At 43.2% G+C, this 22,815-nt stretch overlaps 1 protein-coding gene across 1 annotated transcript in view; it reads right to left on the bottom strand.

The window, feature by feature from the left end:
• Positions 1 to 22,815, bottom strand: part of LOC310775265 (hexokinase-1-like) — an 80,568-nt gene that overhangs the window by 27,926 nt on the left and 29,827 nt on the right. The window contains exons 4-9 of the mRNA XM_083635395.1: positions 20,046 to 20,165; positions 17,192 to 17,287; positions 15,627 to 15,726; positions 12,250 to 12,433; positions 4,121 to 4,276; positions 2,000 to 2,233 (exon numbers count right to left, since the gene is read on the bottom strand). Coding sequence (XP_083491521.1) covers positions 2,000 to 2,233; positions 4,121 to 4,276; positions 12,250 to 12,433; positions 15,627 to 15,726; positions 17,192 to 17,287; positions 20,046 to 20,165 — 890 coding nt within the window. The remainder of the gene's footprint in view (positions 1 to 1,999; positions 2,234 to 4,120; positions 4,277 to 12,249; positions 12,434 to 15,626; positions 15,727 to 17,191; positions 17,288 to 20,045; positions 20,166 to 22,815) is intronic.

Below are 22,815 nucleotides of genomic sequence, written 5' to 3'. Positions count from 1 at the left end.
TGTGATGATAATGAGGATGATACTGTGGGTGCATCTTGTTTATAGTGTGATGATAATGAGGATGATACTGTGGGTGCATCTTGTTTATAGTGTGATGATAATGAGGATGATACTGTGGGCGCATCTTGTTTATAGTGTGATGATAATGAGGATGATACTGTGGGTGCATCTTGTTTATAGTGTGATGATAATGAGGATGATACTGTGGGTGCATCTTGTTTATAGTGTGATGATAATGAGGATGATACTGCGGGTGCATCTTGTTTATAGTGTGATGATAATGAGGATGATACTGCGGGTGCATCTTGTTTATAGTGTGATGATAATGAGGATGATACTGCGGGTGCATCTTGTTTATAGTGTGATGATAATGAGGATGATACTCACTGCGGGTGCATCTTGTTTATAGTGTGATGATAATGAGGATGATACTCACTGCGGGTGCATCTTGTTTATAGTGTGATGATAATGAGGATGATACTCACTGCGGGTGCATCTTGTTTATAGTGTGATGATAATGAGGATGATACTGCGGGTGCATCTTGTTTATAGTGTGATGATAATGAGGATGATACTGCGGGTGCATCTTTTTTTATAGTGTGATGATAATGAGGATGATACTCACTGCGGGTGCATCTTGTTTATAGTGTGATGATAATGAGGATGATACTGCGGGTGCATCTTGTTTATAGTGTGATGATAATGAGGATGATACTGTGGGTGCATCTTGTTTATAGTGTGATGATAATGAGGATGATACTCACTGCGGGTGCATCTTGTTTATAGTGTGATGATAATGAGGATGATACTGCGGGTGCATCTTGTTTATAGTGTGATGATAATGAGGATGATACTCACTGCGGGTGCATCTTGTTTATAGTGTGATATTAATGAGGATGATACTCACTGCGGGTGCATCTTGTTTATAGTGTGATGATAATGAGGATGATACTCACTGCGGGTGCATCTTGTTTATAGTGTGATGATAATGAGGATGATACTCACTGCGGGTGCATCTTGTTTATAGTGTGATGATAATGAGGATGATACTGTGGGTGCATCTTGTTTATAGTGTGATGATAATGAGGATGATACTGTGGGTGCATCTTGTTTATAGTGTGATGATAATGAGGATGATACTGTGGGTGCATCTTGTTTATAGTGTGATGATAATGAGGATGATACTGTGGGTGCATCTTGTTTATAGTGTGATGATAATGAGGATGATACTGTGGGTGCATCTTGTTTATAGTGTGATGATAATGAGGATGATACTGTGGGTGCATCTTGTTTATAGTGTGATGATAATGAGGATGATACTGTGGGTGCATCTTGTTTATAGTGTGATGATAATGAGGATGATACTGCGGGTGCATCTTGTTTATAGTGTGATGATAATGAGGATGATACTGTGGGTGCATCTTGTTTATAGTGTGATGATAATGAGGATGATACTGTGGGTGCATCTTGTTTATAGTGTGATGATAATGAGGATGATACTGTGGGTGCATCTTGTTTATAGTGTGATGATAATGAGGATGATACTGTGGGTGCATCTTGTTTATAGTGTGATGATAATGAGGATGATACTGTGGGTGCATCTTGTTTATAGTGTGATGATAATGAGGATGATACTGTGGGTGCATCTTGTTTATAGTGTGATGATAATGAGGATGATACTGCGGGTGCATCTTGTTTATAGTGTGATGATAATGAGGATGATACTGTGGGTGCATCTTGTTTATAGTGTGATGATAATGAGGATGATACTGTGGGTGCATCTTGTTTATAGTGTGATGATAATGAGGATGATACTGTGGGTGCATCTTGTTTATAGTGTGATGATAATGAGGATGATACTGCGGGTGCATCTTGTTTATAGTGTGATGATAATGAGGATGATACTGCGGGTGCATCTTGTTTATAGTGTGATGATAATGAGGATGATACTGTGGGTGCATCTTGTTTATAGTGTGATGATAATGAGGATGATACTCACTGCGGGTGCATCTTGTAGAGCGAGCCGTCGATGCCCACAGTGGTGCGAAGGCGTGCGACTCCTTTGTTGTCCTTGAGGCGGCCGAGGATCCCGCCCAGCGTCGCGGCGATCAGGTTAGCTGAGCGGAAGGAAACGATGGTGCACACGTGCTGCACGGCCAGGCAGTCCTCATCAGAAGGCTCCACGCCGAGCCGCGTCAAGATCTCCATGCACTTCTTCAGACCCTCCTTACTCCTGAAACGGGAAGAGTTTCTCAGTGTAGAGACCTTACTCCCCCTGTTGCAGGAAGACAGTGGAGCCGACCTGCAATTTGGGTGTTTTTTTCTCTCTCCTTTTTCTTAAAGTCGAACTGAACCCGTTCGGCGCAGGTTGAGAGGCGGGTCATAGTAGTATGTCGATGATTTGATTTGACAATTCTGGGGACTGGCTTTTGGAGTGGTTCTGACTCACCAATAAGCAATAATAGCAGGAAACCTGGCGGATGTCTGCGCTCTCGAGGTGCCCTTCTGCTTTTTTTCTATAAGTCGGTATTGTGAAAAGCCCATAAAAAACATCAGAAATGTGAAATGGTCACGTTTCATGAGTCATGACCCTTGACCCCTTGACATTTTTAGAAACCCATTCTAGAAATATATAATAACTATAATACTAAATACTAAATTCATGAAGCTGAAAACAAGTATTATTTTATTTATTCTAATTAATTATTTTATACATTTTATGCAAAATTATAGTTTTGTGAGACAACAGACAGCACCATATAATACATAGCACATTATGCAATTTGTTCTCTTGTGTATTATTATATATGAGCCTATAGATCTAACTGATCAAAGATCAACCTAGAACAGAATGATATAGAACACAGGTGTTCAAAGTGGGAGGCGGGCCTCCAAGCAGTTTCAGGGCAGGCTCAGTGAATGGAAATGTAAAAATATTATATTAGTTATTAAAAGGAGATCTTATAGAATAGCCTAAATGTGTGCGATTTGGTTCAGAGATACAGTAGTTTGGGGGAATTTGACAGTTTTTCCCACTTTACCAGAGTCAGAAGCAAATAAATGCCTTCAGACAGACCTTTGTATGTATTTGGTGTAGTCTGAAGTATGTCAAACAGAAATATCAGGCTATCTTGGCTCAATTGTTGAGTGTCTATGAGATCAAATAACAAAATCATGATACCATAGAGTTGAGTGAGGGCGGCTCCTTTTTCCAACCTGTGTCCGGGGGGGACGGGGGGGGGGGGGATCCCACAGTCTCAGACATGCGCAATTATACGTTGGTGCACTGGCTGCACGTGCAACCCCTAGTGGCCAGATGATTTTTTTTTTTTTTTTTACCTTTTATTTATACAGGGGAAGTCTCACTGAGAGCACTGAGAGTGCCCTGTTCAGAATGTGTTGTCATATCCTACTATAGCATTCAGTGTCTCCTATACAGTTATCTATTTGTGGAGGTACACCACAATAGATTTTGAGCACCACAAATAGATTTTGACTGCCACATATTCATTTCAAGTAGTTTATTGTTTATTGTTTATTGTTTATTGTTTATTGTGGATCCCCATTAGTCTGCACCAAGGTGAGACTACTCTTCCTGGGGTCCAGGAAGTTGACTGCAAACACCTGCTTTAGGAGCCCACTAGATGGTGCTCTGAGGACCACCGGTGGGCCACGGTTCAGTGGTTGGGAAACACTATCATGCAGATAGAATAGGCTATATAAGGAGACAATTCTTTTTTCATCACTGTAAAGCCACAGCATAGTGAAGAGGATATTAATGTGGTGTGTGTAGTTCTTCATATCTACTAGCCTCTTCATTTTGCTCTCAGAGTGCCCCAGATTAATGCATTTTATTTTAAAATTTACAAAATTTCTTTATCCCGAGACCCCCCTACCAGAGTAATATTGACTTCTGGGTGGTGCAACACCTGTTTGGAAGGTCTAGAATCGCCTATGGTCTCAGACTTAGAAAACCCCTGATATAGAACAAACATCAGTGAACACCCAAAAGCAGGGTTTAGCAGGATAACAGCCTACTTAATCTACATAGTGTATCCTAACCTGCCGACTCCACCAGCCTTAGATCCTCCGAGCATACCAGGAGAGAAGGTCCACTCACTTTTCGATAGCTGAAACATGCTTTGTTTCCATCTTTCCCTTGGTCAGCAGCTCCGGTGTGATCCGCCCCTCAAACAGCAGGCCTTCTTTGGCCATCTTGACCAGGATGAGGCGCACCAGCTCCCCCATGTACATCCCACTGGCCATCTTCTCAAACCTGGACACACACAAACCACGGCAGCATGGTCAGGTGACGCTGTGTCTATCTAATAATGGCATACATCAGACATGTCAACATCTCTTAAATGAGCCACAGCAGGGCGTCCGGGTGGCGTAGCGGTACGTTCCCTGCCTACCAACACGAGGGTCACAGGTTCGTATCCACGTGTTACCGCCGGCTTGGTCGGGCGTCCATACAGGCACGATTGGCCTGTGCCTGAGGGTGGGAAGCCGGATTGGGGGTATGTGTCCTGGTTGCTGCACACAGCGCCTCCTCTGGCCGGTTGGGGCGCCTGGTTGGGGTGGGAAGTAACTGGTGGGAATAGCGTGATCCTCCCACGTGCTACGTCCTACCGGTGAAGCTCCCCCTGCGGCTGGCAACTGTGTCGGAGGAAGCGTGGTGCTAGTCTCGGCTCTCCCCCAGATTGGCAGAGGGCGGAGCAACGACCGGGGCAGCCAAACCAGCATGGGGATAAATTGGCCAAGTATAATATAATTGGGGAGAAAATGGGGGGGGGGGGGGGGAAATCAGCAACAGTAGAATATAATACACACAATAAAATGTCGATGTCTAGGAAGAATGTTGACATTTCAAGACTTCTGTTCTAAAATGCTGTGTTTTGGGAAAAAGCAGTACCTGCAGTTCATTCGATATCTAACATATCGAGTATCTAATCTGCAACTGTAATAATTGTATCAACAAAGTACCGAATGTTCTTTAAATGCACTGCAATTTTGGGGGGTATCAATGATTCTGTACGAGTAGATGACACTTTTCTCAAATGGTAACTATTTGTTCGTGATTCCGTTACACTAGTTGAAGCTTCTGTGTAGCCGCTTGTTACTTTTAAAAGAGTAGTTCACCCAAAATTGAAAATGCTGTCATCTCCTCATGCCAGCTGAACCACAGCTGAAACACGGTTGACTTCAGCTGTGGAGTCCTGACTTACTTCGTACTTCAGTACTGAAGTCAGTGGTAATACAATAAAATGCTACAGGCAAGGCAATGCACATGAATGTAAAACTATTTCCAAATATATCCCATATCTTAAAGGAACACTCCGCCCATTTCCAACCACCTTTGTATCATTAGAACATCAGTAGTATATCAGAAAACTGTAAACTGTTTTGAAGTCTGTCATTTAATTTGACAGACTAACCCTAACTCATTAACTCAAATCAACTCTCAATAACTGTCAAACATTCTGTCATTCATCTAGTTTGACAGTTATTGAGAGTTGATTTGAGTTAATGAGTTATTCATTGGAGTTAGTGTGGACCAGTGATGTCACTGGTCCACACTTTAACACTCAATAACTGTCAAATGAAATGACAGACTTCAAAACAGTTTACAGTCTTCTGATATACTACTGATGTTCTAATGATACAAAGCTGGTTGAAAATGGGCAGAGTGTTCCTTTAAGCAGCCTTGTGAATCCCGGAACCCATTGGGGTTTATGGAGAGTGTTGAAAATGGGCAGTCAGCAGATCTGAGTGAATCTCCCAGGTGTGAATGTGTTTTGCTGTGTGATTGTGAGGCAGGTGTGAATGTGTTTGGCTGTGTGATTGTGAAGCAGGTGTGAATGTGTTTAGCTGTGTGATTGTGAAGCAGGTGTGAATGTGTCTGGCTGTGTGATTGTGAAGCAGGTGTGGATGTGTTTGGCTGTGTGATTGTGAAGCAGGTGTGAATGTGTTTTGCTGTGTGATTGTGAGGCAGGTGTGAATGTGTTTGGCTGTGTGATTGTGAAGCAGGTGTGAATGTGTTTTGCTGTGTGATTGTGAAGCAGGTGTGAATGTGTTTTGCTGTGTGATTGTGAAGCAGGTGTGAATGTGTTTGGCTGTGTGATTGTGAAGCAGGTGTGAATGTGTCTGGCTGTGTGATTGTGAAGCAGGTGTGGATGTGTTTGGCTGTGTGATTGTGAAGCAGGTGTGAATGTGTTTGGCTGTGTGATTGTGAAGCAGGTGTGGATGTGTTTGGCTGTGTGATTGTGAAGCAGGTGTGAATGTGTTTGGCTGTGTGATTGTGAAGCAGGTGTGAATGTGTTTGGCTGTGTGATTGTGAAGCAGGTGTGAATGTGTTTAGCTGTGTGATTGTGAAGCAGGTGTGAATGTGTTTAGCTGTGTGATTGTGAAGCAGGTGTGAATGTGTTTGGCTGTGTGATTGTGAAGCAGGTGTGAATGTGTTTGGCTGTGTGATTGTGAAGCAGGTGTGAATGTGTTTGGCTGTGTGATTGTGAAGCAGGTGTGAACGTGTTTGGCTGTGTGATTGTGAAGCAGGTGTGAATGTGTTTGGCTGTGTGATTGTGAAGCAGGTGTGAATGTGTTTAGCTGTGTGATTGTGAAGCAGGTGTGAATGTGTCTGGCTGTGTGATTGTGAAGCAGGTGTGGATGTGTTTGGCTGTGTGATTGTGAAGCAGGTGTGAATGTGTTTTGCTGTGTGATTGTGAGGCAGGTGTGAATGTGTTTGGCTGTGTGATTGTGAAGCAGGTGTGAATGTGTTTTGCTGTGTGATTGTGAAGCAGGTGTGAATGTGTTTTGCTGTGTGATTGTGAAGCAGGTGTGAATGTGTTTGGCTGTGTGATTGTGAAGCAGGTGTGAATGTGTCTGGCTGTGTGATTGTGAAGCAGGTGTGGATGTGTTTGGCTGTGTGATTGTGAAGCAGGTGTGAATGTGTTTGGCTGTGTGATTGTGAAGCAGGTGTGGATGTGTTTGGCTGTGTGATTGTGAAGCAGGTGTGAATGTGTTTGGCTGTGTGATTGTGAAGCAGGTGTGAATGTGTTTGGCTGTGTGATTGTGAAGCAGGTGTGAATGTGTTTAGCTGTGTGATTGTGAAGCAGGTGTGAATGTGTTTAGCTGTGTGATTGTGAAGCAGGTGTGAATGTGTTTGGCTGTGTGATTGTGAAGCAGGTGTGAATGTGTTTGGCTGTGTGATTGTGAAGCAGGTGTGAATGTGTTTGGCTGTGTGATTGTGAAGCAGGTGTGAACGTGTTTGGCTGTGTGATTGTGAAGCAGGTGTGAATGTGTTTTGCTGTGTGATTGTGAAGCAGGTGTGAATGTGTTTGGCTGTGTGATTGTGAAGCAGGTGTGAATGTGTTTGGCTGTGTGATTGTGAAGCAGGTGTGAATGTGTTTGGCTGTGTGATTGTGAAGCAGGTGTGAATGTGTTTGGCTGTGTGATTGTGAAGCAGGTGTGAATGTGTTTGGCTGTGTGATTGTGAGGCAGGTGTGAATGTGTTTGGCTGTGTGATTGTGAAGCAGGTGTGAATGTGTTTGGCTGTGTGATTGTGAGGCAGGTGTGAATGTGTTTAGCTGTGTGATTGTGAAGCAGGTGTGAATGTGTTTGGCTGTGTGATTGTGAGGCAGGTGTGAATGTGTTTAGCTGTGTGATTGTGAAGCAGGTGTGAATGTGTTTTGATGTGTGATTGTGAAGCAGGTGTGAATGTGTTTTGATGTGTGATTGTGAAGCAGGTGTGAATGTGTTTTGATGTGTGATTGTGAAGCAGGTGTGAATGTGTTTGGCTGTGTGATTGTGAAGCAGGTGTGAATGTGTTTGGCTGTGTGATTGTGAAGCAGGTGTGAATGTGTCTGGCTGTGTGATTGTGAAGCAGGTGTGAATGTGTTTGGCTGTGTGATTGTGAAGCAGGTGTGAATGTGTTTGGCTGTGTGATTGTGAAGCAGGTGTGAATGTGTTTTGCTGTGTGATTGTGAAGCAGGTGTGAATGTGTTTGGCTGTGTGATTGTGAAGCAGGTGTGAATGTGTTTTGCTGTGTGATTGTGAGGCAGGTGTGAATGTGTTTTGCTGTGTGATTGTGAAGCAGGTGTGAATGTGTTTAGCTGTGTGATTGTGAGGCAGGTGTGAATGTGTTTGGCTGTGTGATTGTGAAGCAGGTGTGAATGTGTTTGGCTGTGTGATTGTGAGGCAGGTGTGAATGTGTTTAGCTGTGTGATTGTGAAGCAGGTGTGAATGTGTTTGGCTGTGTGATTGTGAAGCAGGTGTGAATGTGTTTTGATGTCTGATTGTGAAGCAGGTGTGAATGTGTTTTGCTGTGTGATTGTGAAGCAGGTGTGAATGTGTTTAGCTGTGTGATTGTGAGGCAGGTGTGAATGTGTTTGGCTGTGTGATTGTGAAGCAGGTGTGAATGTGTTTAGCTGTGTGATTGTGAAGCAGGTGTGAATGTGTTTTGCTGTGTGATTGTGAGGCAGGTGTGAATGTGTTTAGCTGTGTGATTGTGAAACAGGTGTGAATGTGTTTGGCTGTGTGATTGTGAGGCAGGTGTGTATGTGTTTGGCTGTGTGATTGTGAAGCAGGTGTGAATGTGTTTTGCTGTGTGATTGTGAGGCAGGTGTGAATGTGTTTAGCTGTGTGATTGTGAAGCAGGTGTGAATGTGTTTGGCTGTGTGATTGTGAAGCAGGTGTGAATGTGTTTAGCTGTGTGATTGTGAAGCAGGTGTGAATGTGTTTAGCTGTGTGATTGTGAAGCAGGTGTGAATGTGTTTGGCTGTGTGATTGTGAAGCAGGTGTGAATGTGTTTAGCTGTGTGATTGTGAGGCAGGTGTGAATGTGTTTGGCTGTGTGATTGTGAAGCAGGTGTGAATGTGTTTAGCTGTGTGATTGTGAAGCAGGTGTGAATGTGTTTGGCTGTGTGATTGTGAAACAGGTGTGAATGTGTTTGGCTGTGTGATTGTGAGGCAGGTGTGTATGTGTTTGGCTGTGTGATTGTGAAGCAGGTGTGAATGTGTTTTGCTGTGTGATTGTGAGGCAGGTGTGCATGTGTTTAGCTGTGTGATTGTGAAGCAGGTGTGAATGTGTTTGGCTGTGTGATTGTGAAGCAGGTGTGAATGTGTTTGGCTGTGTGATTGTGAAGCAGGTGTGAATGTGTTTGGCTGTGTGATTGTGAAGCAGGTGTGAATGTGTTTGGCTGTGTGATTGTGAAGCAGGTGTGAATGTGTTTGGCTGTGTGATTGTGAAGCAGGTGTGAATGTGTTTGGCTGTGTGATTGTGAGGCAGGTGTGAATGTGTTTGGCTGTGTGATTGTGAGGCAGGTGTGAATGTGTTTGGCTGTGTGATTGTGAAGCAGGTGTGAATGTGTTTAGCTGTGTGATTGTGAAGCAGGTGTGAATGTGTTTGGCTGTGTGATTGTGAAGCAGGTGTGAATGTGTTTTGCTGTGTGATTGTGAAGCAGGTGTGAATGTGTCTGGCTGTGTGATTGTGAAGCAGGTGTGAATGTGTTTGGCTGTGTGATTGTGAAGCAGGTGTGAATGTGTTTAGCTGTGTGATTGTGAAGCAGGTGTGAATGTGTCTGGCTGTGTGATTGTGAAGCAGGTGTGAACGTGTTTGGCTGTGTGATTGTGAAGCAGGTGTGAATGTGTTTGGCTGTGTGATTGTGAGGCAGGTGTGAATGTGTTTGGCTGTGTGATTGTGAAGCAGGTGTGAATGTGTTTGGCTGTGTGATTGTGAGGCAGGTGTGAATGTGTTTGGCTGTGTGATTGTGAAGCAGGTGTGAATGTGTTTGGCTGTGTGATTGTGAGGCAGGTGTGAATGTGTTTGGCTGTGTGATTGTGAAGCAGGTGTGAATGTGTTTTGCTGTGTGATTGTGAAGCAGGTGTGAATGTGTTTGGCTGTGTGATTGTGAGGCAGGTGTGAATGTGTTTAGCTGTGTGATTGTGAAGCAGGTGTGAATGTGTTTAGCTGTGTGATTGTGAAGCAGGTGTGAATGTGTTTGGCTGTGTGATTGTGAAGCAGGTGTGAATGTGTTTAGCTGTGTGATTGTGAAGCAGGTGTGAATGTGTTTTGCTGTGTGATTGTGAAGCAGGTGTGAATGTGTTTGGCTGTGTGATTGTGAAGCAGGTGTGAATGTGTTTTGCTGTGTGATTGTGAAGCAGGTGTGAATGTGTTTAGCTGTGTGATTGTGAGGCAGGTGTGAATGTGTTTAGCTGTGTGATTGTGAAGCAGGTGTGAATGTGTTTGGCTGTGTGATTGTGAAGCAGGTGTGAATGTGTTTGGCTGTGTGATTGTGAGGCAGGTGTGAATGTGTTTTGCTGTGTGATTGTGAAGCAGGTGTGAATGTGTTTTGCTGTGTGATTGTGAAGCAGGTGTGAATGTGTTTAGCTGTGTGATTGTGAGGCAGGTGTGAATGTGTTTAGCTGTGTGATTGTGAAGCAGGTGTGAATGTGTTTAGCTGTGTGATTGTGAAGCAGGTGTGAATGTGTTTGGCTGTGTGATTGTGAAGCAGGTGTGAATGTGTTTGGCTGTGTGATTGTGAAGCAGGTGTGAATGTGTTTAGCTGTGTGATTGTGAAGCAGGTGTGAATGTGTTTAGCTGTGTGATTGTGAAGCAGGTGTGAATGTGTTTAGCTGTGTGATTGTGAAGCAGGTGTGAATGTGTTTGGCTGTGTGATTGTGAAGCAGGTGTGAATGTGTTTGGCTGTGTGATTGTGAGGCAGGTGTGAATGTGTTTTGCTGTGTGATTGTGAAGCAGGTGTGAATGTGTTTTGCTGTGTGATTGTGAAGCAGGTGTGAATGTGTTTAGCTGTGTGATTGTGAGGCAGGTGTGAATGTGTTTAGCTGTGTGATTGTGAAGCAGGTGTGAATGTGTTTAGCTGTGTGATTGTGAAGCAGGTGTGAATGTGTTTGGCTGTGTGATTGTGAAGCAGGTGTGAATGTGTTTGGCTGTGTGATTGTGAAGCAGGTGTGAATGTGTTTAGCTGTGTGATTGTGAAGCAGGTGTGAATGTGTTTAGCTGTGTGATTGTGAAGCAGGTGTGAATGTGTTTAGCTGTGTGATTGTGAAGCAGGTGTGAATGTGTTTAGCTGTGTGATTGTGAAGCAGGTGTGAATGTGTTTAGCTGTGTGATTGTGAAGCAGGTGTGAATGTGTTTAGCTGTGTGATTGTGAAGCAGGTGTGAATGTGTTTGGCTGTGTGATTGTGAAGCAGGTGTGAATGTGTTTGGCTGTGTGATTGTGAAGCAGGTGTGAATGTGTTTGGCTGTGTGATTGTGAGGCAGGTGTGAATGTGTTGGCTGTGTGATTGTGAAGCAGGTGTGAATGTGTCTGGCTGTGTGATTGTGAAGCAGGTGTGAATGTGTTTGGCTGTGTGATTGTGAAGCAGGTGTGAATGTGTTTGGCTGTGTGATTGTGAGGCAGGTGTGAATGTGTTGGCTGTGTGATTGTGAAGCAGGTGTGAATGTGTCTGGCTGTGTGATTGTGAAGCAGGTGTGAATGTGTTTGGCTGTGTGATTGTGAAGCAGGTGTGAATGTGTTTGGCTGTGTGATTGTGAAGCAGGTGTGAATGTGTTTAGCTGTGTGATTGTGAAGCAGGTGTGAATGTGTTTAGCTGTGTGATTGTGAAGCAGGTGTGAATGTGTTTGGCTGTGTGATTGTGAAGCAGGTGTGAATGTGTTTGGCTGTGTGATTGTGAAGCAGGTGTGAATGTGTTTGGCTGTGTGATTGTGAAGCAGGTGTGAATGTGTTTGGCTGTGTGATTGTGAAGCAGGTGTGAATGTGTTTGGCTGTGTGATTGTGAAGCAGGTGTGAATGTGTTTGGCTGTGTGATTGTGAAGCAGGTGTGAATGTGTTTGGCTGTGTGATTGTGAAGCAGGTGTGAATGTGTTTGGCTGTGTGATTGTGAAACAGGTGTGAATGTGTTTTGCTGTGTGATTGTGAAGCAGGTGTGAATGTGTTTGGCTGTGTGATTGTGAAGCAGGTGTGAATGTGTTTGGCTGTGTGATTGTGAAGCAGGTGTGAATGTGTTTGGCTGTGTGATTGTGAAGCCGGTGTGAATGTGTTTTGCTGTGTGATTGTGAAGCCGGTGTGAATGTGTTTGGCTGTGTGATTGTGAAGCCGGTGTGAATGTGTCTGGCTGTGTGATTGTGAGGCAGGTGTGAACGTGTTTTGCTGTGTGATTGTGAAGGAGGGCCATATGCTTGCTTAGTCAAACCCTTCTGTGGCAGAACAAATGTTAGAAAAACTCTCACAGCTGCTTTCCTGGGTTGATGGAGCCCCTGTCGATCTCACGGTCAAACTCTGTGCGGAGGTCCTCCAGCGAGCCATCGTCTCCGAAGGCGCCCCACTCCGTGTTGACGCACATGCGGCCCTCATCTCCCTCCACCAGGTCGATGTGACGCAGCTCCTCCATGTAGGAGGCGTTGGTTCCCGTACCTGTGACCGTTCAGAGACACATGACACCTGAGCTATGAGACATGGTTACCTGAGACTTGATGCATGAGGAGAAAACTTGGCACTTGACTTGACTTGGGTTCTGCTGACTTGGGACTTGACTTTGACTTGTACTTTGAGGATTTGAAAAGGCTTCTAAAAGGCAGTGTGTCCATCTAGCGTCTTTTTCCGACCGTTAAACGCTGGAAGTACGCTGGGAAGCGCTGATCTCAGCGCACAATATAACAAGGAAGCAGTCTGAAACTAACGTTAGTTCAGTGCGGTAGTAGCTTGATAGCTGACAGCTAACATTAGCAAACAACACACATAACAGTGATTTAGCTCAACACTCACCAGAAATATTAAGTGTCTAGCCAATCTGCTCCCACAATTGAGCCTTTCTGTCTCTGTTTGCGGTAGTTTCTCCATATGATTAGTTGCCAGAAAAGGAGCACCCGACACCAGCGTCTTTCTGAAAAGTTGAAATATTTTCAGCTGGAAGCGCTGGGAGTCGGGCGCACAAAAACGCCGGAGCGCTCTGAAAATAGACGCTGGGCGCTGCGCACTTTCTCTATACGTCCGTGTGCGCCCGCATACGCTCTCCCCCCATTGGAAACAACTGAAAATAGACGCCGGAGCTGATGAAAAGATGCTAGTGGCTCATTTCCACCACATTTTACTGCCCTGCACAGCTCGTCACCAGTCGGCTCTACTCGTTTCGGCCCGATGGATGTTCTGCTTCGACCGCCGATCATCTGCCCCCGCCCACCCCCGCCCCCAGCTGGTCGTCATAGTGACCGCATATCTGTCCTCCGCCTATACACCGAAGTAGGCTATAACATAATGTTACAATTAAATCCATCCACAGAACTTTTAAACTGTTTATGAAATACTGGTGCCTCTAAATGACCTACAGTGTACATGGGCGAATGTGACAATCGGCCAGGAGAATGGATATCACTTTGTTGTTAGTCAAACTCACATGCATGCGCTGCGCGGGGACGGGAGAAGCGCAACAGAGTAGCCTCTACCCCGGCGACCTCTCACCAGGCAAGACCGCGGCTTCACCAAAGACCCGCCTGCGGCCTAGCGGAGCGCTGCACTCAACTACAAGGGCTTCCTGACCAGCGGACTTTTTTCTCTCTCAAAACAATTGAAACCACCGCCACGATTTTATTTCACCAGAGGCGAAGGCAGCAACACAAAAGACTATTGGAAATAACACAACAGAAGAGAAGGTAAGCCCACTAAACTAGTATGCAGCATTGCATTGACAGTCAGTAGATAGACAGAGTAAACACGATTCTGCCTGACCAATCAGTCGTCAACAATGTTTTCACGTCACCATATGGTACAGGGTTCGCAGCCCTAGAACCCCGACGAGGCAGGGACGAAAAGTAGCACGACTCAACCCCAATACAACCCGGGCTGGGACGGTTTTTACCGGTGGAGTGAGACCATTTATCGAGTCGAGCGGAGCGGGATCGCGCTACTACCTGCGGTGGAAATGGGCCATAGGTGGACACAGGCCCTAAAGTCTTGACTTGAGATCTTGTGTTTGTGTTAATGACTTAGATTGAAAGTGATGAGATTTGTGGACAGCAGATAACTGAATTTAAATTGTTTTCTGAAGTTGTATGGAATGATTGAATTTATTGAACTTTAAGCTTATTATAGACATCAAACGCAAGATACTTTTACCAAGTTTTTAAAACATTGCATTGAAAAGTGCTAGATATTTAGTTTTCTTTAAAGCAGGACTAAACCCCAAAACACTTTTTCAGCTTTTAACCAATATAATTTATATGGCTTTTGGGGTGGTGTGTGAAGAATTCTGGTCAACATTTCCAAACTGATAATATTCTACAAACTTTATCATTTTCAGCCGCATAAGTGCCCTCTATGGGTTCAAACTTGCTTTTTTGGGGGGGCCTCAAATGAATGGACGATTTGGTACATCGTTACGTCACGGTGGTATTTGCTTTATTTTATGCAGCGAGCCGTTCGGGTGCTGGGATAACGTAATGCATTATGGGTAATCGAGTACTGTGGCTAATGCTAGCGGCTAACGTTAGTTACTTTACATGGCAGTAAAATGCCACTGAATGACCAAATTGATATAACTTTTAACCATTTCGAGTAACACCGTTTCCATACGGACCATCAGCGTTGGTTAGTTGTTTATAACATGACTATATTTATAACGTTCTCTATCTCTGATACACTGCAAATACTGCCTGTCATGCAAAAAAAGAAAGATGGATTGGGAGGCGGGCCATAGCGTCTCTGTCGATAATTTGATTTGACAGTTCTAGGCCCTGGTGTTGGCGTTGGCCAATCTTGGCGTGTTCCGCCCTCAAATTGAGTGTGTTCTGGCACTAAGTGAGTGTGTTCCAACAACCAGGCTCTCTGAGGCACGAGCCACTTACGACTTAGGAGCAGTGTGGTAAATACAATATTCCTGGAATGTGAGTTTAACGAACCAGTTAGATGTCCTCTGCATTCTACATCAAATGAAGACATTACTGTTTGTTTTATTTGTTTTTATTTGATACGTTACATACTTATTGGCCAAGTAAGATTGACTATAGGTGGCCATCTTGCCTGCAGAATTTTTAAATCAAGTAGAATACCGTTTTGCCAGAAATGTGGGGGTTTAGTCCCCCTTTAAGATGAATTAAGTTATCCTTTATTTATCCCCATGGGGAAATTCATCCCCTGCATTTGACCCATCCTCTACTAGGAACCTTCCTAGAGCTAGGAGCAGTGGGCAGCCGCAGTGCAGCACCCGGAGACCAACTCCAGTTCTTTTACCAGTGCCTTGGTCAGGGACACTGACAGGAGTATTAACCCTAACATACATGTCTTTGATGGTGGGAGGAAACCGGAGCACCCAGAGAAAACCCACACGAACACGGGGAGAACATGCAAACAGAAAGGACCTGGGACGGACCGGGGTTCGAACCTTCTTGCTGTGAGGCAACAGTGCTAACCACTGAGCCACCGTGCCGTCAAAAGATACTGGATTCTTGATTTCCTTGATGAGGTAGAGGAGCACAGTCTTATTTAATCACTGTGTGCTTGCATGTGTGTGTGTATGTATGTATATATATATATATATATATATATATATATATATATATATATACGTATATATATGTATATATATATTTCCCCTTCCGATCTTTGTTTTTACCTATGATGATTCCCACTTCACAACGCTGATCATCAAACCCACAGGTCATCATTGTGCCAACTGTGTCGTTCACCACAGCCATGATGTCAGCCTCATAGTCCTGAAAACACAGGAGGACTTTTAACTGAAAACACAGGAGGACTTTTAACTGAAAACACGGGAGGACTTTTAACTGAAAACACAGGAGGACTTTTAACTGAAAACATGGGAGGACTTTTAACTGAAAACACAGGAGGACTTTTAACTGAAAACACGGGAGGACTTTTAACTGAAAACACAGAAGGACTTTTAACTGAAAACACAGGAGGACTTTTAACTGAAAACATGGGAGGACTTAACTGAAAACACAGAAGGACTTTTAACTGAAAGCATGGGAGGACTTTTAACTGAAAACACAGGAGGACTTTTAGCTGAAAACACAGGGGGACTTTCAGCTGAACACATGGGATGACTTTTAACTGAAAACATGGGATGACTTTTAACTGAAAACATGGAGGACTTTTAACTGAAAACACAGGAGGACTTTTAACTGAAAACATGGGATGACGTTTAACTGAAAACACTGGGGACTTTTAACTGAAAACACGGAGGACTTTTAACTGAAAACACAGGAGGACTACTGAAAACACGAGAGGACTTTTAACTGAAAACATGGGATGACTTTTTTCTGAAAACGCAGAGGACTTTTAACTAAAACGTGGGAGGACTTTTAACTGAAAACACGGGAGGACTTTTAACTGAAAACACAGGAGGACTTAACTGAAAACACAGGAGGACCACTGAAAACACGGGAGGACTTTTAACTGAAAACATGGGAGGAATTTTAACTGAAAACACGGGAGGACACACGGGAGGACTTTTAGCTGAAAACACGGGAGGACTTTTAACTGAAAACATAGGACGTTTGACTGAAAACACAGGACTTTTAACTGAAAACACGGGGGACTTTTAACTGAAAACTCGGGAGGACTTTTAACTGAAAACTCGGGAGGACTTTTAACTGAAAACTCGGGAGGACTTTTAACTGAAAACACGGGAGGACTTTTAACTGAAAACGCAGAAAACATGGGAGGACTTTTAACTGAAAACACGGACACGGGAGAACTTTTAACTGAAAACACGAGAGGACTTTTAACTGAAAACACGGGAGGACTTTTAACTGAAAACACAGGAGAACTTTTAACTGAAAACACGGGATGACTTTTAACTGAAACACGGGATGACTTTTACCCGAAAACATGGGATGACTTTTAACTTAAAACACGGGAGGACTGAAAGGTCCTTCACTTGAAATGTTCATCTGGAAGGGGTTAGGTTTAGGCAGGTGTGTGTGTGTGTGTGTGTGTGTGTGTGTGTGTGTGTGTTTTGAATGCATTTGCAATTGCTCAACTGTGATGTCACCCGAGAACATGCACATAATTGATAAAGCACAGCACCATGTCACTATACCACCATCTTTTGACTAGTAAAATAGTGAATGCAGCTGCTGGACATATACAGTATGTAGCCTATCACATAGAGTAGGTTAGTAAACTAGTTAAATTGAAGAGGGGAAAAAAGCTCACCCCTCTTTTCTTGATTGCCTTGTTCAGAAGCTTCACCACATCCATGCCTTCCACTCCACTGGCCTTGAACTTCTTGGTCCATGTCACCAAGACAGCCTGTAAAACAAGCTCTTTATAAGTCCAAACTCTGAGTTACAGATAGACAGACTTGGCAGCACGGACATTTCTGTCCATTGCTATTCCAGCCACAGCTTCAGTCTCCAGACAACACGTTTGTAACACTAACACTTCATGGTCGGACGTCAAAGCCCTTGCTGGCTGCGCCGTATCGGGCTACGCCACAGCTGGCGAGCCTGCGCCGCCGCCGGCATGCAGCTCCCCAAAGATTTGACTTGACACAGCTGACGTGAACAGTGCAAGTATACTATAATGTAGATGGTGAGCTAACCGAAATCACACAATTTGCTCATTTTGCTGGGGACTTCCCCCTGGTACCCCCTCATCAAGTTGACGTTCGAGTATGTAGGTCTAGATGCCGCTGACAACGTCCTAAACTTGAGGCTACGTTGAAGCATGTTTCTCGCTTTACACCAAAATGCATGTATGGTACAATTCCATCAAAAGTAACTTTTATGCAAAAGTAAAACAAAAAAATTAAGAAAAAAAACAAGAAGAAAAAGCCCAGAAATTTTCTTTTGTTTTATAAGTTTTGAGTTCCAAAAATTAAGGAAAATGCATCAAGGCAAAATATTGGGTCTCTAACGTTCTCATGAAAAATGTAGACATAGGACCAGAAAGTAAAAGGACCAAAAAATGACCGCGACCCGCGACCATAACATTTCTCTCAACCATCTCAGGTCATGATGTCAAAAATGTCATTATCCTTGATCTCGGGAACTCATCACTCAAAACTCAAAATTGTGAAGAAAGTACAGTATTATGAAGTATCTACTTTTGCAGAATAACACCATGAAAGTTGATATTGGCACAGCTATACATACAAATTATGATGGTAATCTTATTTGATTGCGTACCTCGTTGAGTTTAGACTAATGATAATCTTATTGGATTGCCTACCTCGTTGAGTTTGGACTAACGATAATCTTATTGGATTGCGTACCTCGTTGAGTTTAGACTAACGATAATCTTATTGGATTGCCTACCTCGTTGAGTTTAGACTAACGATAATCTTATTGGATTGCCTACCTCGTTGAGTTTAGACTAACGATAATCTTATTGGATTGCCTACCTCGTTGAGTTTAGACTAACGATAATCTTATTGGATTGCCTACCTCATTGAGTTTAGACTAACGATAATCTTATTGGATTGCCTACCTCGTTGAGTTTAGACTAACGATAATCTTATTGGATTGCCTACCTCATTGAGTTTAGACTAACGATAATCTTATTGGATTGCCTACCTCGTTGAGTTTAGACTAACGATAATCTTATTGGATTGCCTACCTCGTTGAGTTTAGACTAACGATAATCTTATTGGATTGCCTACCTCATTGAGTTTAGACTAACGATAATCTTATTGGATTGCCTACCTCGTTGAGTTTGGACTAATGGTAATCTTATTTGATTGCCTACCTCATTGAGTTTGGACTAACGATAATCTTATTGGATTGCCTACCTCGTTGAGTTTGGACTAACTATAATCTTATTGGATTGCCTACCTCGTTGAGTTTGGACTAACGATAATTTTATTGGATTGCCTACCTCGTTGAGTTTGGACTAACGATAATCTTATTGGATTATCGTCTCGTTGAGTTTAGACTAACGATAATCTTATTGGATTGCCTACCTCGTTGAGTTTGGACTAACGATAATCTTATTTGATTGCCTACCTCGTTGAGTTTGGACTAACGATAATCTTATTTGATTGCGTACCTCGTTGAGTTTAGACTAATGATAATCTTATTGGATTGCCTACCTCGTTGAGTTTGGACTAACCATAATCTTATTGGATTGCGTACCTCGTTGAGTTTAGACTAACGATAATCTTATTGGATTTCCTACCTCGTTGAGTTTAGACTAACGATAATCTTATTGGATTGCCTACCTCGTTGAGTTTAGACTAACGATAATCTTATTGGATTGCCTACCTCATTGAGTTTAGACTAACGATAATCTTATTGGATTGCCTACCTCATTGAGTTTAGACTAACGATAATCTTATTGGATTGCCTACCTCGTTGAGTTTAGACTAACGATAATCTTATTGGATTGCCTACCTCATTGAGTTTAGACTAACGATAATCTTATTGGATTGCCTACCTCGTTGAGTTTAGACTAACGTGGATTGCCTACCTCGTTGAGTTTAGACTAACGATAATCTTATTGGATTGCCTACCTCATTGAGTTTAGACTAACGATAATCTTATTGGATTGCCTACCTCGTTGAGTTTGGACTAATGGTAATCTTATTTGATTGCCTACCTCATTGAGTTTGGACTAACGATAATCTTATTGGATTGCCTACCTCGTTGAGTTTGGACTAACTATAATCTTATTGGATTGCCTACCTCGTTGAGTTTGGACTAACGATAATTTTATTGGATTGCCTACCTCGTTGAGTTTGGACTAACGATAATCTTATTGGATTATCGTCTCGTTGAGTTTAGACTAACGATAATCTTATTGGATTGCCTACCTCGTTGAGTTTGGACTAACGATAATCTTATTTGATTGCCTACCTCGTTGAGTTTGGACTAACGATAATCTTATTGGATTGCCTACCTCGTTGAGTTTGGACTAACGATAATCTTATTGGATTGCCTACCTCGTTGAGTTTGGACTAACGATAATCTTATTGGATTGCCTACCTCGTTGAGTTTGGACTAACGGTAATCTTATTTGATTGCCTACCTCGTTGAGTTTGGACTAACGGTAATCTTATTCGATTGCCTACCTCGTTGAGTTTAGACTGGGCGCAGGGGAAGGAGAAGGTGAATCCTACAGGAAGCTTTTTGTCCTTGATCTTTTGCTTCTCCATGAAGTCGCCCAGACAGTCAGCAACATGGTCGAAGAGCTGCAGGGACAAAACACACTTTACACTGTAGAAGGGAATTCATCAAAACTATTGACCAACATCATATTAACATACGTCAAGTGTTACCAGTCATTATTGACACAAAAACATGTGATAATCCTTCACAACTACACTACCAGTCAGATGTTTGGGTACACCACATCCTCTGTTCATCTCCACATTAGCAAAGACTTTCAGCACTATGAAATAACCATTGACCTATATATAAATGGACCAACATAGCTCATTGACTTTGACACAGCAAAATGAAGCTCACTTCCGGATATTGTTTGATTTCGTTTGATTGGTTGAATGAATGAATGCTACACGGAAGTACGAGTTGAGGGGGCGGCTGCCCCTAGCGGCTGCCGGGGGAGTTTCCGAATTTGCTCTGTCTCCCTTATCGCCGTAATGCATTATGTGTAGTCAGATACTTTGGCTAATGTAGCCGCTAACGCTACTTACTTTACATTGCAGTAAAACGGCACTGAATGACCAAATTGATTTAACTTTTAACCATTTCGAGTAACACTGTTTCCATACGGACCCCCAGCGTTGGTTAGTTGTTTATAACGTGACTCTATTTAAAACCTTATAACGTACTCCGGTTTCTGTGCTGAATCCAATGGTCTGAATGTCTGAATACAGAGACGGCTTAAGGCTTTATCTAACGGTATAAATAACGTTAAATGGTCCGCCATGTTATGGACGTTAGATGTATGGTATCTATATAGTTACGTGTGTCTACTAACATTATTAAAATATCATAAAGTAACGCTACGAAGTATTACTGTTCTTATTATCCGATGTTTGTCGTCAGTTTTCCTCGAAATGGGGCTATCATTTGGAAAACGGAGCGCGTTAGAGCATGAAAAAGACTTGAAATGGTTTTTTCAGACCATACACTAATTTGGAAAGTGTTTATTTAATACATAGACCGAGAGAGAAGTTGGCTCGTTTCCCATATAGTTGAATGGATGTTCCCGGGAGTGCTACACAAGCTGCGACCCCCACTGGCCATTTGAAAGAGTATAATTTCCGCATAGGCGTCAAAAATAGGCAGGCTGAAATGCCCACTGGAAATAACACACAAATGGAATTAACTCATTGAATGCCAATGACGACAGCTGTCGTCAATTCAAATACTGACGTAGAGTGCCAAAGACGACGACTGTCGTCAATTGCGTTTTTTGACGGGGGGGGGGTCCATCGAAGCCAGATCTATGTCCTGTAACATTTTGGGACATGTTGAATGTCTATAACCTATTTTACCGAGCCATTAGGTGGCGACAGTGCTCTCCAGATGACAGAAATACAGCCTGACAAAGCCGTGATCAAAAGACAAACCGCGCTCATGCTGCGCGGATTGATTGCTGTTGGCAAGCAGCCCAGAGCCATCTACATGATGGCTCTGGGCTGCTTGCCAACAGCAATCAATCCGTGCACACAACTGCAGCTCCTCTGCCTGTCTGTCTGTCTGCATAGATAGTTTCTCAACACACCAGAAAGGCAGCACCCAACGCCGAAGGGCCAACCCTTACCTGCAGTCGCATTGGGCATTTCCTCATTGCTGCTGTGAGCTGCCAGGAGCCGCGCGGCACAAAAACAGAGGCTCCGAATAGACTTTGTGCGTGTGGGGAGGAGTTTACAGCTGACTCGGGGAGAGGCGGGGAGAGGGGGGGACAGGGGGGTGGGGCACGCATGCACCACAGAACTAAACCAGCTCACATCATCAAAAAAATATTAGCTAGAGTCAGTGAATGTGCTTGAAATAATGCATTTCACAAAAGGCTGAATATCTCAGCTTCCTGATAGAAAAGCATATTTTTGCTGTTTTTGACCTATCTTCTCCGGCTGATAACTAAAGAACGGAAAATGGTATCAATAAACTTTTTTTTGCTGATGATACAATAGAGTCTCCTTGTTCTTTTTGCGTGTTCGGTGTTTACATAGTAATATCACACAATATTCTGTGGGCCTCGAGAAATCACTGAAAACGCTCTGAAACTCTGGCACTGGGAGCGTCTGTTCTCCAAAAGTGGCTGGCACTCAATGAGTTAAGTGGTAAACAAATCTAAAGTATCCTATATTTATATATATATATATATATATATATATATATATATATATATATATATATATATATATATACTGTATATACTGTATATATATGTATACAGTGGGCTGCCAGTTGCCCACCCCTGCCCTAGCGGTATGTGGAGCTATTACAGGGGGTAGCCTACTGGAGAGAAAGGAGAAAATGGAACAATGTAAGAATGACTCATGAAAATGGATCAAACGTTGAAAATAAATCTGCTCAGGAGGCACTAATTGCAACTCTTTCACTCCATTTCTTATTTTGTAATGTTATATTCTTCAAAAGATGGGTTATCATTCATTCACTGCATCAGATGCTATAGTTTCCTCTTGCCGTTTTCTAAGCAAAATGTTGTAGTCGGGTCAAGGAGGTGCTTGGATTCAGAAATCAGGGAAAGGCAAAAGAGTTTGAGAATCACTGTCATAAGGAAATAAAAGTGATCTGTTGTTCAGGGAACTGAGCAAACGGAAGATTTCAGCTGCACTTGGTAAACACTCCATACAGAAACGTGTAGGCTGTGGGCCGAAGTGCATTGGATTCAAAATGTTTCAA

This window comes from Poromitra crassiceps (assembly GCF_964638095.1).
Source record: "Poromitra crassiceps genome assembly, chromosome: 4".
Taxonomy (NCBI): domain Eukaryota; kingdom Metazoa; phylum Chordata; class Actinopteri; order Beryciformes; family Melamphaidae; genus Poromitra; species Poromitra crassiceps.
Note: the sequence above shows the minus strand (reverse complement) of the source record. Positions and strands in the feature narration are given on the sequence as shown.